Source organism: Hermetia illucens, chromosome 1 (assembly GCF_905115235.1).
Source record: "Hermetia illucens chromosome 1, iHerIll2.2.curated.20191125, whole genome shotgun sequence".
Taxonomy (NCBI): Eukaryota; Metazoa; Arthropoda; class Insecta; order Diptera; family Stratiomyidae; genus Hermetia; species Hermetia illucens.
Window position 1 is genome coordinate 194,449,408 of NC_051849.1, and position 14,158 is coordinate 194,463,565.

General features: G+C 41.8%; 1 protein-coding gene across 7 annotated transcripts in view; it reads left to right on the top strand.

Moving 5' to 3' along the window:
- The window catches only part of LOC119652350 (adhesive plaque matrix protein), a 71,720-nt gene extending 58,395 nt beyond the window's left edge, over positions 1-13,325 (top strand). For 3 of the 7 annotated variants that reach the window (XM_038056686.1, XM_038056526.1, XM_038056452.1), the window contains 11 exons: positions 1,024-1,128; positions 1,486-1,584; positions 1,674-1,772; positions 1,865-1,963; positions 2,079-2,177; positions 2,712-5,483; positions 5,544-5,642; positions 12,498-12,599; positions 12,716-12,814; positions 12,885-12,966; positions 13,178-13,325. In XM_038056686.1, coding sequence (XP_037912614.1) covers positions 1,024-1,128; positions 1,486-1,584; positions 1,674-1,772; positions 1,865-1,963; positions 2,079-2,177; positions 2,712-5,483; positions 5,544-5,642; positions 12,498-12,599; positions 12,716-12,814; positions 12,885-12,966; positions 13,178-13,193 — 3,671 coding nt within the window. In that variant the 3' untranslated portion in view covers positions 13,194-13,325. The remainder of the gene's footprint in view (positions 1-1,023; positions 1,129-1,485; positions 1,585-1,673; positions 1,773-1,864; positions 1,964-2,078; positions 2,178-2,711; positions 5,484-5,543; positions 5,643-12,497; positions 12,600-12,715; positions 12,815-12,884; positions 12,967-13,177) is intronic. The other 4 variants (XM_038056609.1, XM_038056763.1, XM_038056839.1 and 1 more) reach the window with 4 other exon arrangements.
- The last annotated feature ends 833 nt before the right edge of the window (positions 13,326-14,158 follow it).

The following is a 14,158-nucleotide window of genomic DNA, read 5'->3' on the forward strand; positions in this document are numbered from 1 at the left end:
AAGTTAAACCGTTTGGGGTGTTTTGCATTTTCTGCTGAGTTTTATCGTTTAGAGCTCTTCATAGGGTTTTTATCGTCTATAGGTTTTAACCTTAGGGTACGATGCATTTACCATGCACACCTCAGATGGGGGAAAATGTTCCCATGAAATCTTATTTCCTGGGGAAACCAAGAATGTAGGAGGTCACATTTTATCAGACTTCAGCTTCTCACTAGCGTGAAAGCTGGAAACCAATCCTCCTCAGTTTAACCTTCATGTTTTGGTTTATTAACAAATCATTTTTTTATCCCGTGTTGTTGCTGGTGGTTTTTGTATTTAAAGGTCATCGTATCTATTCCTCGTAGCCTTAGCAGTTCTGTGCTGTATTAGCTTCAAGCAATATGCGGATCGTTTTGTTTTCAGTAAAGACCAGTTGTTTAATTTTATTTAGCCAAGTGTACTTTATTAAAAGATGATTGAACTATATTTGCCTTATTTGTTTTATGTTCCGATATTGTGAGGTTTAAAAACTGTCAACAGATTAGTAAACTCCTACTATATCTTGGCCATCTTTCAGTTTAACATGTTTTGGTTATTATTATTGCCTTTTGGCGTCATGCTTGACTTATGTTGTCCTGAATGATTCCTCCCAAATAGTATCTAAAGATTCATTTATAATAGTGACATATGCATTTCAGTTTTTTCATGAAACCTTGGGAAAACCTTTTTTGGAATAATTCCTTAGTTCAGGAATGCTCGCATTTTCATTATTCATTTAAGCTTACGACCCAAAAGCGGACACTCAATCACATCAGCAAAGCGCCTTCACGTCTCACTATCATTTATCAACCTTTAATTATTTATTCAGGCTCACCTGCATGACTACTTCACATCATTTGTATGAATGTATATCTGTGCCTTTTCCAGCCATTTGATTTGGTTATTTTGATCATCTGCCTATCGAAAGCAATCATCATTAGGATCTTAAGATAAAAATCCAATATCTGAACAGAGTAAAATTGATCAGGTGAAAATTGTTTATAGCTCCAGGTGCATACTACCCTGAAAGGGTGAATAGTTTTGGTAGTAATCCTCCGAAATATTCGTTTGGCATTCGAACTAAAATTGTATTCGATAGTAAAACACCAGGTAATTAACTTAGAGTCTAAGATGCGGGTGAAAGGAGGATACTTGGGTGTTGTTGAGGCCAAAAAGGACTTTTTTTTTGTGTGGATTTTTTGAATTGGCTTTTTGGGATTGAGTTTTTATTTTATCTACTTTTTATATCACGCTTGCGTTGTTGTTTGGTTCGGTTGAAAACTGGAGACATGTCTTTTCACAGGATCTTGCAAAAAGCAATATTTCCTTTTCATCTGTTTTTGGTTTCGTTTAAAAGATACTTTCAGTCATCTCGTTTCATTGTATACATATCTCATTGCACAATTTATATTTCTTTGATTTTCTGCTTATTTGTTGGTGGTTTGCTTTTTTTATATGCACTTCTAGTTCAAAATGGAAAATGTACTGTAAAAACAAAACATATCAAAACAGAGAAATATACGCTAGGATTCAGAGATACACATATCAAGATTGAGGATACTCCGGGTAAGTATAGTTTCTTCCGGCTCTCTATTCTCCGCTGCAAAATCATGTGCATGGTTTCACTAAGTTCTTCTATTTGCTTATAACTGAAGCTCCGGGAGCCTATCAACCAGAAAAGGTCGCTTTAGATCGAACACCTGCTTATTCCTTCGGGGTTAAGGTTAATCGTAAGAAGGTCAATGATACACCAGGTAAGATACAGTCAGGATTCATTCAGTCAAGATTCGTCGTAGAAGTAATGCATGATTTCAATTGCTGTGTTTTTTCTTTGTTCAATAAAAAGCTCCTGGAGCATACGCTCCTGAGAAGGTAAAATTAGATACTACGCCGAAGTACAGTTTTGGTCTGAGAACTATCAAGGAATCGAAAAGTGAAACGCCAGGTATTGTACTGAGATTGAAAGATATTATTTCATTGTAAATTTACTTAAGTCTGCATCTTTGTAAATTGCTTCTCTGTTCAACATGTGGTACATCGCATTTAATATATAATATTAGCACCCGGAGCTTATAACCCTGAAAAAAGTAATCTAGATCGTACGCCTGCTTACAGCTTTGGGGTTAAGGTTAAGCGTGAAAAGGTGGTGGATACGCCTGGTAAGATATGTGAAGGTCTTTTATGAAGAGCAAATCAAGAGTATCTGCCTTATTTTTTTAAATTGATGTAAATCTAACTGTCTCGATGTGGAGACCTCAGAGGTGTCCTTTGTGCTCTGTAGCAGAAAATAATAGATTTCGAAGAAACGACTCCTTTTTTGTCAGATAATCTGTCTGTAATTCAGTGTTCTATTCAGTTAATTTTAGCTCCAATTATAAAATTGAGTCACCAAAGAACTTTTTATCTATAATCACACTATATGCTCTTGTTTGCTCTTTATATGACTGAGAGAAGTTATCCTGGGTTCACCAATAGAAAATATTTCATTCAAAAATATCAATAATTATAAATATTTCATGAATATCATTACCATTCAATTCTATTGGGATGATAATCTAAGTACCATTTCTCAGAAGGACTTTATTTCTTAGCATTCGAAATATTTTTGTTTGTCAAAGAGAGATCACTTCTCCCAGTTCAACAATTTAGTCATTCCTTTTTCATTCCACTAAAATACAATTATCTCTCCTTAGCGCCTGGAGCATACAAACCAGAAAAGTCAACTCTGGACAAAAGTCCTGCTTACAGTTTTGGCGTCAAGACAGTACACCAAAAAGTCAACGATACACCTGCACCAGGAGCATATAAGCCAGAAAAAGTAAACTTTGACAAACCTCCAGCTTACAGTTTTGGCTGCAGAGTAATACACACAAAGGTTAGCGAAACACCAGCACCTGGTGCATATCAGCCAGAAAAGGTGAACTTAGATAAACCTCCAGCATATAGCTTCGGACATCGAGTCACACATGAAAAACTAAGTGAAACACCAGCCCCGGGGGCTTATCAGCCAGAGAAAGTCAATCTTGACAAGCCTCCTGCATATAGTTTTGGAACCAAAGTGAATCATGTGAAATCAAGTGATACTCCAGCTCCTGGGGCATATCGACCTGAGAAAGTTAATCTAGATAAGCCACCGGCATTTAGTTTTGGACATAGGGTGAACCACGAAAAGCCAAGTGAAACACCTGCTCCTGGAGCTTATCAACCTGAAAAAGTCAATTTAGATAAACCTCCAGCGTACAGCTTCGGAACTAAGGTTAATCAAGTAAAGGCCAGTGATACTCCTGCTCCTGGAGCATATCAGGTCGAAAAGGTTAATCTTGATAAACCTCCAGCATACAGTTTTGGTCATAGAGTTAACCACGAAAAGCCAAGTGAAACTCCAGCTCCTGGTGCTTATCAACCGGAAAAGACCAATCTCGATAAGCCACCAGCATTCAGTTTTGGACATCGCGTGAATCATGAGAAGCCGAGCGAAACACCCGCCCCTGGAGCTTATCAGCCGGAAAAGGTAAATTTGGATAAACCACCAGCGTACAGTTTTGGTCATCGTGTGAATCATGAGAAACCAAGTGATACACCAGCGCCTGGTGCTTACCAGCCAGAAAAGGTCAACCTTGATCACAATCCATCTTATAGTTTTGGACACCGAGTTAATCATGACAAGCCCAGCGAAACGCCCGCTCCTGGAGCTTATCAACCTGAAAAAGTGAACCTAGACAAGCCTCCAGCGTACAGTTTTGGTCACCGGGTTAATCATGAAAAACCAAGTGATACTCCAGCTCCAGGTGCATATCAACCAGAAAAAGTTAATCTCGATCATAACCCGGCTTATAGCTTCGGACACCGGGTTAATCACGAAAAACCTAGTGAAACTCCGGCGCCCGGAGCATATCAACCCGAGAAGGTGAATTTAGATAAACCTCCAGCATACAGCTTTGGTCATCGGGTTAACCATGAGAAACCGAGTGACACCCCAGCCCCTGGTGCATATCAACCAGAAAAGGTTAACCTTGATCATAATCCAGCTTATAGCTTTGGTCATCGGGTTAACCATGACAAACCCAGTGAGACTCCAGCTCCTGGAGCTTATCAGCCTGAAAAGGTGAATTTGGATAAACCTCCAGCATATAGTTTTGGACATCGCGTGAATCATGAGAAGCCAAGTGAGACACCAGCTCCTGGGGCATACCAACCAGAAAAAGTGAATCTCGACCACAATCCAGCATACAGCTTTGGACATCGGGTTAACCATGAGAAGCCGAGTGACACACCAGCACCCGGGGCTTACCAACCTGAAAAGGTGAATCTAGATAAACCTCCAGCATATAGTTTTGGACATCGAGTCAACCATGAAAAGCCAAGCGATACACCAGCTCCTGGAGCATACCAACCAGAAAAAGTGAATCTTGATCATAATCCAGCCTACAGCTTTGGACATCGCGTTAACCACGAAAAGCCGAGTGACACTCCCGCTCCTGGAGCATATCAACCTGAAAAGGTAAATTTGGATAAACCACCAGCGTACAGTTTTGGTCATCGAGTCAACCATGAAAAACCAAGTGATACACCAGCCCCTGGCGCATATCAACCAGAAAAGGTTAATCTTGACCACAATCCAGCCTACAGTTTTGGGCATCGGGTGAATCACGAGAAACCAAGTGAAACCCCAGCACCGGGTGCATATCAACCAGAAAAAGTTAATCTTGATCACACGCCCGCCTATAGTTTTGGACACCGAGTGAACCATGAAAAACCAAGTGATACACCAGCCCCTGGTGCATATCAACCAGAAAAAGTTAATCTTGACCACAATCCAGCTTATAGTTTTGGGCATCGGGTCAATCACGAGAAACCAAGTGAAACACCAGCCCCTGGAGCATATCAACCAGAAAAAGTTAATCTTGATCATACACCAGCCTATAGTTTTGGACACCGAGTGAACCATGAAAAACCCAGTGAAACACCAGCTCCCGGAGCATACCAACCGGAAAAGGTGAATCTTGATCACACACCAGCCTATAGTTTTGGACACCGAGTGAACCATGAGAAACCCAGTGAAACACCAGCTCCAGGAGCATACCAACCGGAAAAGGTAAATCTTGACCACACTCCAGCCTATAGTTTCGGACATAAGGTCAATCATGAAAAGCCAAGTGAAACGCCAGCCCCTGGAGCATACCAACCAGAAAAGGTTAATCTTGATCATACACCAGCATATAGTTTTGGACATCGAGTGAACCATGAAAAACCAAGTGAAACTCCCGCCCCTGGAGCTTATCAACCAGAAAAGGTCAACCTTGATCATACTCCTGCCTATAGTTTTGGTCACCGTGTGAACCATGAAAAGCCAAACGAAACGCCAGCTCCTTGTGCTTATCAACCAGAAAAGGTAAACCTAGATCATACTCCAGCATATAGCTTTGGACACAGAGTGAATCATGAAAAACCAAGCGAAACTCCAGGTAAAAATTTAATTTTGTCAAGAATTTTATTTTTTTGAGGTTTTGTATTGTAAATTTTAGCACCCGGCGCATATAAACCTGAGCAGGTTGTGCTGGATCATACGCCGTCTTATACATTTGGAGTTAAAGTTGAACAAAAGCTGTCAGTAGAAACCCCAGGTACGTGAATGATCTTTTCTATTCGCATGATTTAAGATTATATGATTCCTATTATTTTTGTGGAGACCGTTTTTCCAGTCACCAAATTATAAAGTTGTTTAGATACGTGCTGACGCCATTGGGTACAACTGATTTGGTGAGGCATCATATTAAGGGTCATTATTTTGGGAATTCCTCTTCTCCTCTTGGAAGTAGAGGCTAATGGTTTCGTCCAAGGCAGAGACAACTCATCCCTCTTAAATGAACTAAAGAGTAAAACGGCCAAATTTTGACGCCACAATTGAATGGGCATTAAAAGCAGCCGTCTTCTAGAAAGGATCATCCTTCCCTAATACCTTTTAGAAAAGTCTGGAAGACGAACTTCAAGTATTGTGTGCGTTTTAAAAATGGGAAACCCTGGCTTTTGGGTACTCAATTAAATGACGACCTTTTTTGAACCTTTTTTTTCGGGGGAATGTCAAATATAAGAGTCTATCTCATATTTGTGATAACCCACCCAATAGGGCAGATAGGTTATAGGTTCAGTTTCCTAACTGTCTGTCACTTCTAGGTCCAAAATCAGCTGGTTTGAAAACGAAGGGGTACGGAATTGATTTTTATCTAGCATTTCCAAATTAAAGAAAATTGTTTGCTTAAATCTATCGTAACCACTTGGTCTGGGAGAGGTAGGGGATCAAAATTAGGCGACAATAGTTAAATTATCTGAAGTTTGCTGGCGATATACTGCTAGTGGTGAAATTAAAGGAAAACCTTAACGATGTTTGATAATCTCTCCGCATTCAATCTGGAAAGAATGGACTGAAAATCAACAGCAAACTAATTACTAACGCTGGATCCAGTGTTATTAGGATGGGTAACGACATTTTCGAATGGGCCGAATAGATGGTCTGTTCGTTCCCGGGACAAGACAGGATAAAAAAAGCGTGAAATCGTTTTGTGGAAAATAAGTCAGGTTGCGCAGTGGACGTCCCTTGAAAAATGGGATTAGGACAAAGGTTTCGGAGCAGTTGAGCGAACTAATCAAAAGCGAAAAGGCTCCACTTCTAAGTGGGTGAAAAGAGCGACGAAAGTTGTTCGCGAATAGCAAAGTGCCCAAGTCCGTGTGAAGGGGGAGTAGACCTCATTAAGAAGATATAAAGGCATGGAAGAAGGCAGCTCCCAAGATACCAAAAAATAGGAGAAAGTTCCGACTGGAGGAAAGGGAATCTGTATCGGTGGATCTAATCTGGTGCTCTGCCGATACTGGGAGCCTGTCGATGGTTTGGGCATGATGTGAGACCTGAGCGTAAGGTATTATTTCTGACCAACGATCTGGCTGACATTAAGGCTTATGCTCAGAGGCGATATACTTCAGGCTGTTGGACCAGTGCAGAAATATGATTAACAGTCTTGGTGGAAGTATTTTTTTGCAGGTTTCATGGTTATGGCCACATAGAGGGGAATGAGCAGATCAGTAGGCTAGCCAAGCGAAGTTGCACTCTTGACAGTCTATCGGTGGGTCCAGTCTGCGCCTCCTTGGCGGCTGTAAATGGTGAATTCTGTTCGCACTGCTGAAGTCTCGTTTTCTCTTCTGAAATAAAACGCGATCACAAGAGCTTTTAGACCAGACGGCCGCAAGTACTTACAGGATTACAACAGTTTACGCGGAGCACTTGTCTATAGGAGACCACGTCCGCAGACTCGGTATACCTTGTAATTTTCACTGTCGAAGCTGTGGAGCCGCGGAGAAACCCTCAGGTACAGCTGAAGACAGTTGTGAAACAATTCTTTAGGGACTTCAGAGGGATCTCTCGTTTGGAGTTGGTGCAACTGCTAACTTTTGTAAACCTTACATTCTGGCTCTGCCGGTAGGCTAGATTCTGCTCCTTTTGCTCTTCCTAGAGCAGTTATAGTCTTCGGAGTTTGTGACATCAGAATGGGGCTTGTAACTACTTACCTACCTACCCACTATGACTGGGCTGTTATCCCACTCATCCTATTTATATTAATGGGGAAAACATTTTAGCTGTCGGTGTTTGCACGGCTACGTAGCACCTTCTCTGCCAACAGTAGCATCAAACTTTTTACCACTCGACGTATCCATATTGTTAAATGCGCTTTCGCTGTTTTGTTCAAAATCTGGAAATGCAACCACCTGAACATCACCATCAAATTCAAGTTATTCTTCGTCAAGATTCTCTTTGTGCTGCTATATGGGCGTATTATACGAAAAATAGCCACGTGATATTCGAAAGCTCAAAGCATTAACTTATTTGCGCATCCTATCATGGGGATAATCTGGCCCAAGACAAATGAAGAACTTGGTCGGCATACATTGCTGATGCTGTGTTAATGAAAAGGCGGAGTATGCCACACGATGGAACCCACTATCTCAATATACCACACAAATAGGTCGCCTTAGAACTAGGTGGCGTAGAACAGTAGAAGATGAGTGCAAGGTTCTCTGAAAATGCCGAGGGGAATTGAAGCGCGTGTTGTTATGATTTACGTGATGTGTCTAGTATAGAGGATTATGGTAACCATAGTCAAGTTCAACTTTTCCACGTTTTTATTCTGAATGTTGTTGTATGAGGACCTCATGGTTTGGAAAAAGGCTCTCCGTACGGGTGGGAAATGGGTGGCATAACACTCTCCATTGGTGCGGCCTTCAATTCATACCTTGAAGTCTGGTGAACAAGTCACCTCAAACTTTTCCTTTTAAAGAATTTCCACAGCAATAGGGGTCAACCAAAGCAATAATAAGTAAGCGTATCTTCCAGCCGTACAGTCTAACAGCTATGACTGTGCCGTGACATCTAGGTAATTGGGGCGACGAATATCATAGTCGGAACTCTTAAAATTGGGTTTGAAGGATGATTTTTGGAGTCACTGAATATGAATAGAAGAGGAATACCTGGTCTTTGCAGTGTATCTACCCATTTCCAAAAATTTCAATTTCGACTGATACTGTTAAACTGGCGCAAAAACCGGTATCCGGTCTAGGCCTGCCTTAATAAGGAAATCCAGACATCCAGGCTTTGCGCCGAGGTCCACCAATTCGATATCCCTAAAAGCTGTCTGGGGGCCTCACCTACGCCATCGCTCCATCTCAGACAGGGTCTGCCTCGTCTTCTTTTTCTACCATAAATATTGCCCTTGTAGACTTTCTGGGCTGGATCGTCCTCATCCATACGGATTAAGTGACCCGCCAACCATAACCTATTGAGCCGGATTTTATCCAGAAGTGGACGGTCATGGTATCGCTCATAAATTCCGCCGTTATGCAGCCTACAGAATCGTCCATCCTCATGCAGGGGACCAAAAATTTCTCGGAGGATTCTTCTCTTGAACGCGGCCAAGAGTTCGCAATTTCTCTTGCTAAGAGTCCAAGTCTCCGAGAAATACATGAGGACTGGCAAGATCATGGTCTTGTACAGTAAGAGCTTTGATCCTATTGTGAGACAGTTTTTGTAAGCTGAAATAGGGTCTGTTGGCTGACAACAACCGTGCGCGGATTTCATCATAATACCTGTTGTTTGTGTTTTTCGACCCTAGATAGAAGAAATTATCAACGGTCTCAAAGTTGCAGTCTCCTATCTTTATTCTGTCCGTTTGACCAGTCCGGTTTGATGTTGTTGCTTGGTTGGTTTTCGGTGCTGGCGTTGCCACCATATACTTTGTCTTGCCTTCATTGATGTGCAGCTTAAGATCTCGCGCCGCCCCCTCGATCTGGATGAAGGCAGTTTGTACGTCTCGGGTGATTCTTCCCATGATGTCGATATCGTCAGTATATGTCAGTAGTTGGATGGACTTATATAAGATCGTACCTCATGCATTTACTTCAGCGTTACGGATCACTCTCTCGAGGGCCAGGTTAAAGAAAATGCATGATAGGGCATCCTCTTTTCGTAGACCGTTGTTGATGTTGAATGGTCTTGAGAGTGATCCTGCTGCTTTTATCTGACCTCGTACATTGTTCAGGGTCAGCCTAGTCAGTCTTATTTGTTTCGTCGGGATACCGAATTCTCTCATGGCCGTGTGCAGTTTTACCCTGGCTATACTATCATAGGCGGCTTTAAAGTCGATGAATAGATGGTGCAACTGGTGTCCATATTCCAAAAGTTTTTGCATCGTTTGTCGCAGAGAGAAAATGTGCCTTTGTACGCTGGAAAGCCAAGTAGACTTAAATTCGGTGTTGGATTGCTTCTGGCGGTTACCGCAAGGCGCGCTCTCTTGATCTAGGAGCCGATTTGAAACAGATTTCTAACTTCAAAATTCCGGCCCGAATTAAGGACAATTTTGTGCACCAACGGAGACATTGTGGAGAAGAATGCTTTCCACGAGAAATTACATGCACTTCTGGAGATGGCTGATCTGAATGAATGTGATGACACCTAGCTCGGACATGAAATGGTAACGATAATGGTAGATTTCTGTTGATATTTGCAGTTTCCACCCCCTCGTCATTGGTGGCATATTATTTGAGCAAAGAGGCAGCTATAAACTCGTTTGGGTTTCAAGTTACTGCCACCGTACGAGCAATCAGATAGGTCATTTCGTGATCAGCAGAAGATTTAGGAGTTGTCTCCTGATGTGGGCAACAATAGAGGCGGTGACATCGGCCTCGAAAGGGATTATCATATGATGGTCGCTTACGTTCGTTTGGGTGTTGCATCCGCCACTTCTCGTAGGATTGGAGAACTGTGACTCCTTAACTTCAAAATCGACCGCTTGTATGATCCAGCTGTCGCTTGACAATGGGAAAGCTATGTTCTATGTATCTGGACGGCAGATATACTGAGTAACCTGCCTGGCAATATCAATGTGCATTGGGTATCGATGGCCATTGGGTTGCCATGAAAAATGCTCTTTTCCCGGGTGCTGCACAGTTCGTTGTCCAGAACCTGAAGGGGCGTCATAAGATTTGGATGAATGAATGGAAGGGGTTGAAAGCTCTATTGACCACTGTGAGTGATTGCGGGCGTGATGCGCCCGACATTCGATACCGACCAAAACTTCAAGAACTTCAGTGTAGTGTACGTCGTGGTAAGAGAACATTTGCTATTGCGCTGGTGAGGAAATCGGAATATGCCACAGAATGCAATGATTTCAGATTCTACACTGTATTATGAAAGAACTTATTTGTGGTCGGAAATTTTTCGATGGTCCTGTGAAGGGCGTCAATGATCGGTATCTCATCCACGATGACGCACATCTGAAGAGGTGGAAAGAACACTTCACCATAGTTCTTAACCGCACCACATCTGAGGTTGTCCTCTGGATGAAATGGCTAGTCACCATAACATATGGACTGTTCCTCCTAACAGAAGAGAAATCATTTCGGCCATCAATGCATTCAAATGGAGTAAAGCCGCTGGAATTGACGGTACTGCTGATCGGCTGCTTCCGCTCGTATGGAAATCTTGGGACTCCGAGACCTTTCCCAGATAATGGAAGAAGGAGGTGATCGTTATGATTCCAAAGAAGGGCAACAGTTTTTATTGTAACAATTGGTGCTCCCCGCCGTCGCAATGATAATAGTTAAAATCATCCTGGAACGCAGGATGGAACATTGCGAAAGTTTGTTCGACATAGAGTACCCTGGTTTCCGCTTCAGATCCTCTTGCATTGACCATATCAAGACACTACGGATCATTTTAGAACAGTGCGCCGAGTTTAGATTTTCGCTGCACCTACGCTTCATCAATTGTGAGAAAGCTTTCGATAGCGTGCTGCACCGAGGTAAAATCTCGGAGGATTTTGAGGTCCACAGCGGAGTCCACCAGGGTTGTATCCTGTCACCGATGTAATTTTTTCTTGTTATCGGTGACATACTTCATGGTGCCTTGTTTCAAAGACGTGAAGAAATTCAATGGACGATAATATTTTTCCTCAAACACCTTGACTACGCTGATGATATCAATCATGGACCTTGGACAACTGGCTTTGGATTTGAAAGGAGAGGGAGGTAGAGTTGAACTGAAAATAAACATCAACAAAACCAAGGTTCTCAGTCCAACGCTCTCTCCATATCGCATTAATGGGCAGAGCATCGTTTCAGCCAACGGTGGTACCAAACTGGATGTTGCGCGATACATTAACAGCGCTAGATCCGCTTTTGCTGCCCTGTCTAAACTCTGAAAATCCAGTTATCTCAGTACTAAGATCAAGTTGAGACTGCTCTGTGCGACTGTCCTTTCTGTGTTACTTTATAGGAGCAGTACATAGAGCAGCACCGCTCAGACACTGACACTGCACTGCGATCGGCAAATGGAAGTGGCAGTGGATAGGTCACATAGTAAGGAGGGGCGACAATTGGGCACTTGGCCCAGAACAGTAAAGTAGGAGTGCGGTCGTCTGGAGAAGTTGTGGGCGAGCTGAAGCGCATTTCAAGTAACTGCGAATGATGGCGCATGGCTTATGCACTATTCCCCACCAAGGGATAAGCGGCAACCATATTTATTCCTTTTTGTTTGCTCGAGTTTAGGATTAAAGGTCTTTTCGTTATTCTGTCTCGTTGCTTTCTTATCAAATAGCGGTTAAAACTGTCAATTTTTGAATGCTGTGAAGTACATAGAAGATGAACAGCACAGAGAATGGGTTCTAAAAGGCTGACGAATTGGTAAACTCTATTTAAGCTCCTCCCGATTTGTGTGAATATCTCGATAAGTGTCTTTGACATCATTCAAATCCGGTAGGTCTTTGGTCCTTCTAGCCCAGCACGTTTATTATCGCATGTCATCTGGCATGGAAGTTACCGGCTAAGTTAAATGGAGAATAGACCTGGTATGCTCAGGGTTCTATTCATTCTTCTGTATCTATGTGACTAATTTTACAGATATTATTGGATTATCACGAACTTTTTATACTTTCTAGCGCCAACGGCCTATAAACCAGAACAGGTGAAGTTAGACCATTCACCTGCATATACGTTTGGCGCAAAAACGAACAGAGAATCTAACCAGAATGGTATTCCAGGTAACAGCTTAGTAGTAATAGTAGATGCAAGTGTGGGCGATTAATATTTTATCAAACAATTACACGTTATTATCTATATTTTTACAATTTGATTATTTTTGTTTTGCTGTATTTAGCTCCGGGTTCGTATAATGTAGAAAAAGTAGTCTTAGATCATGGACCTGCCTATTCTTTTGGCGTTAAAGTTAAAAATGAAAAGTATAGCGATACACCAGGTAAGCCAGTATTGTCACCAGTAATAGGCCATTGTGTATTCATGAAATTTTTGATTATTTTGCGGTTTAGCTCCTTGCGCTTACATGGCTGAAAAAGTTTGCCTTGATCATGTTCCTACTTATACATTTGGAATAAAATCAACAGTTGTCAGGTAAGTGTGGTTTGAACGAATCAGTTTCTTTTTCTTGCTACTAATAGATTGAAGATATCATCATCATAACCCATTTCAGTCAGTTCTCATCAATCGTCTGTTCCAACCATAAAATGTTGTGTGATATTTTTGTCACTTTTATCTAATTTTCTTGGCACACTTCCCTAATTTTTTGTTAAGTTCACTTACTGATCCTTTGTTTTTCGATCAGCTCCAAACGTATATAAGATACCAACAGTTTTGGGTACAAGCAAGGAAGGACCAATACGATCAGCCCCGGCCTTCACCATTACAGGAAGACAACGACAACAGACTTCACCAACAGCGAGTGTACCTGGACCTGGGGCATATGACGGCTACTACGAAGCGGTTTTGAAGAAGCCCCCCATGTACTCTATGGGCGCTCGGACCAAATTACCAACAGATGATACTCAAAAGCCAGGTCCAGGTGCACATTGTCCAGAGAAGGTAATTTTGTGGGTTCAACACCTTTGGAGGGTAGTTAAATAGGTGCTTTCTGTAAATGGGTCTTAGTTTTTATTAAGGTTTTTGTGTAAACACAAAACCTTATTAAAATCGGTTTACTGTCTGTCTGTCTGTCTGTTACACGCATTTTTCTCGGAGATGGTTATTATTTTGGTAGAAAGTTGGGAATTATAAACGCGCACGCATGTAGTAAGTTACATCGTTTTACGTCGAATTTAAGGGAGGGTCCCCATGCATGCAAAACGAGGGTGTACATTCTTTTTTCATCAAACATAGTCATGTGGGGTATCAAATTAAAGGTTTCGGTTAGTACTAGTTAGCTGGTCTTAGTTTTGACATTTGTTAGAAAAGTTGGGGAGTGCGGGGGGTTGAAACTGATCATTTCTTTAACGGACCCATTCTCAGAAACTACTTCACGGAAAAATCTGAAAAAGTCAAGAGGCTGTCACTGTATGGTGCCTAGGCCCCAAAATACCGTCCATACCGATATCTGTTCAAATAAAGTTAATAATAGTACATTACTAAAATTTTTAGTAATTGGCAGCAAAACCCCCTTAAGTTCATCCTAGAATCACCAGATTTTGCAGTCTACAGTACAGAGCATGATCTTACTGAATTTGGTGAAAATCGCAATATTACTAACAAAGTTATAATACGTCAAACCTGTGCATCAGTGCAAATCCAAGATTTTGAATGTCAATATCAT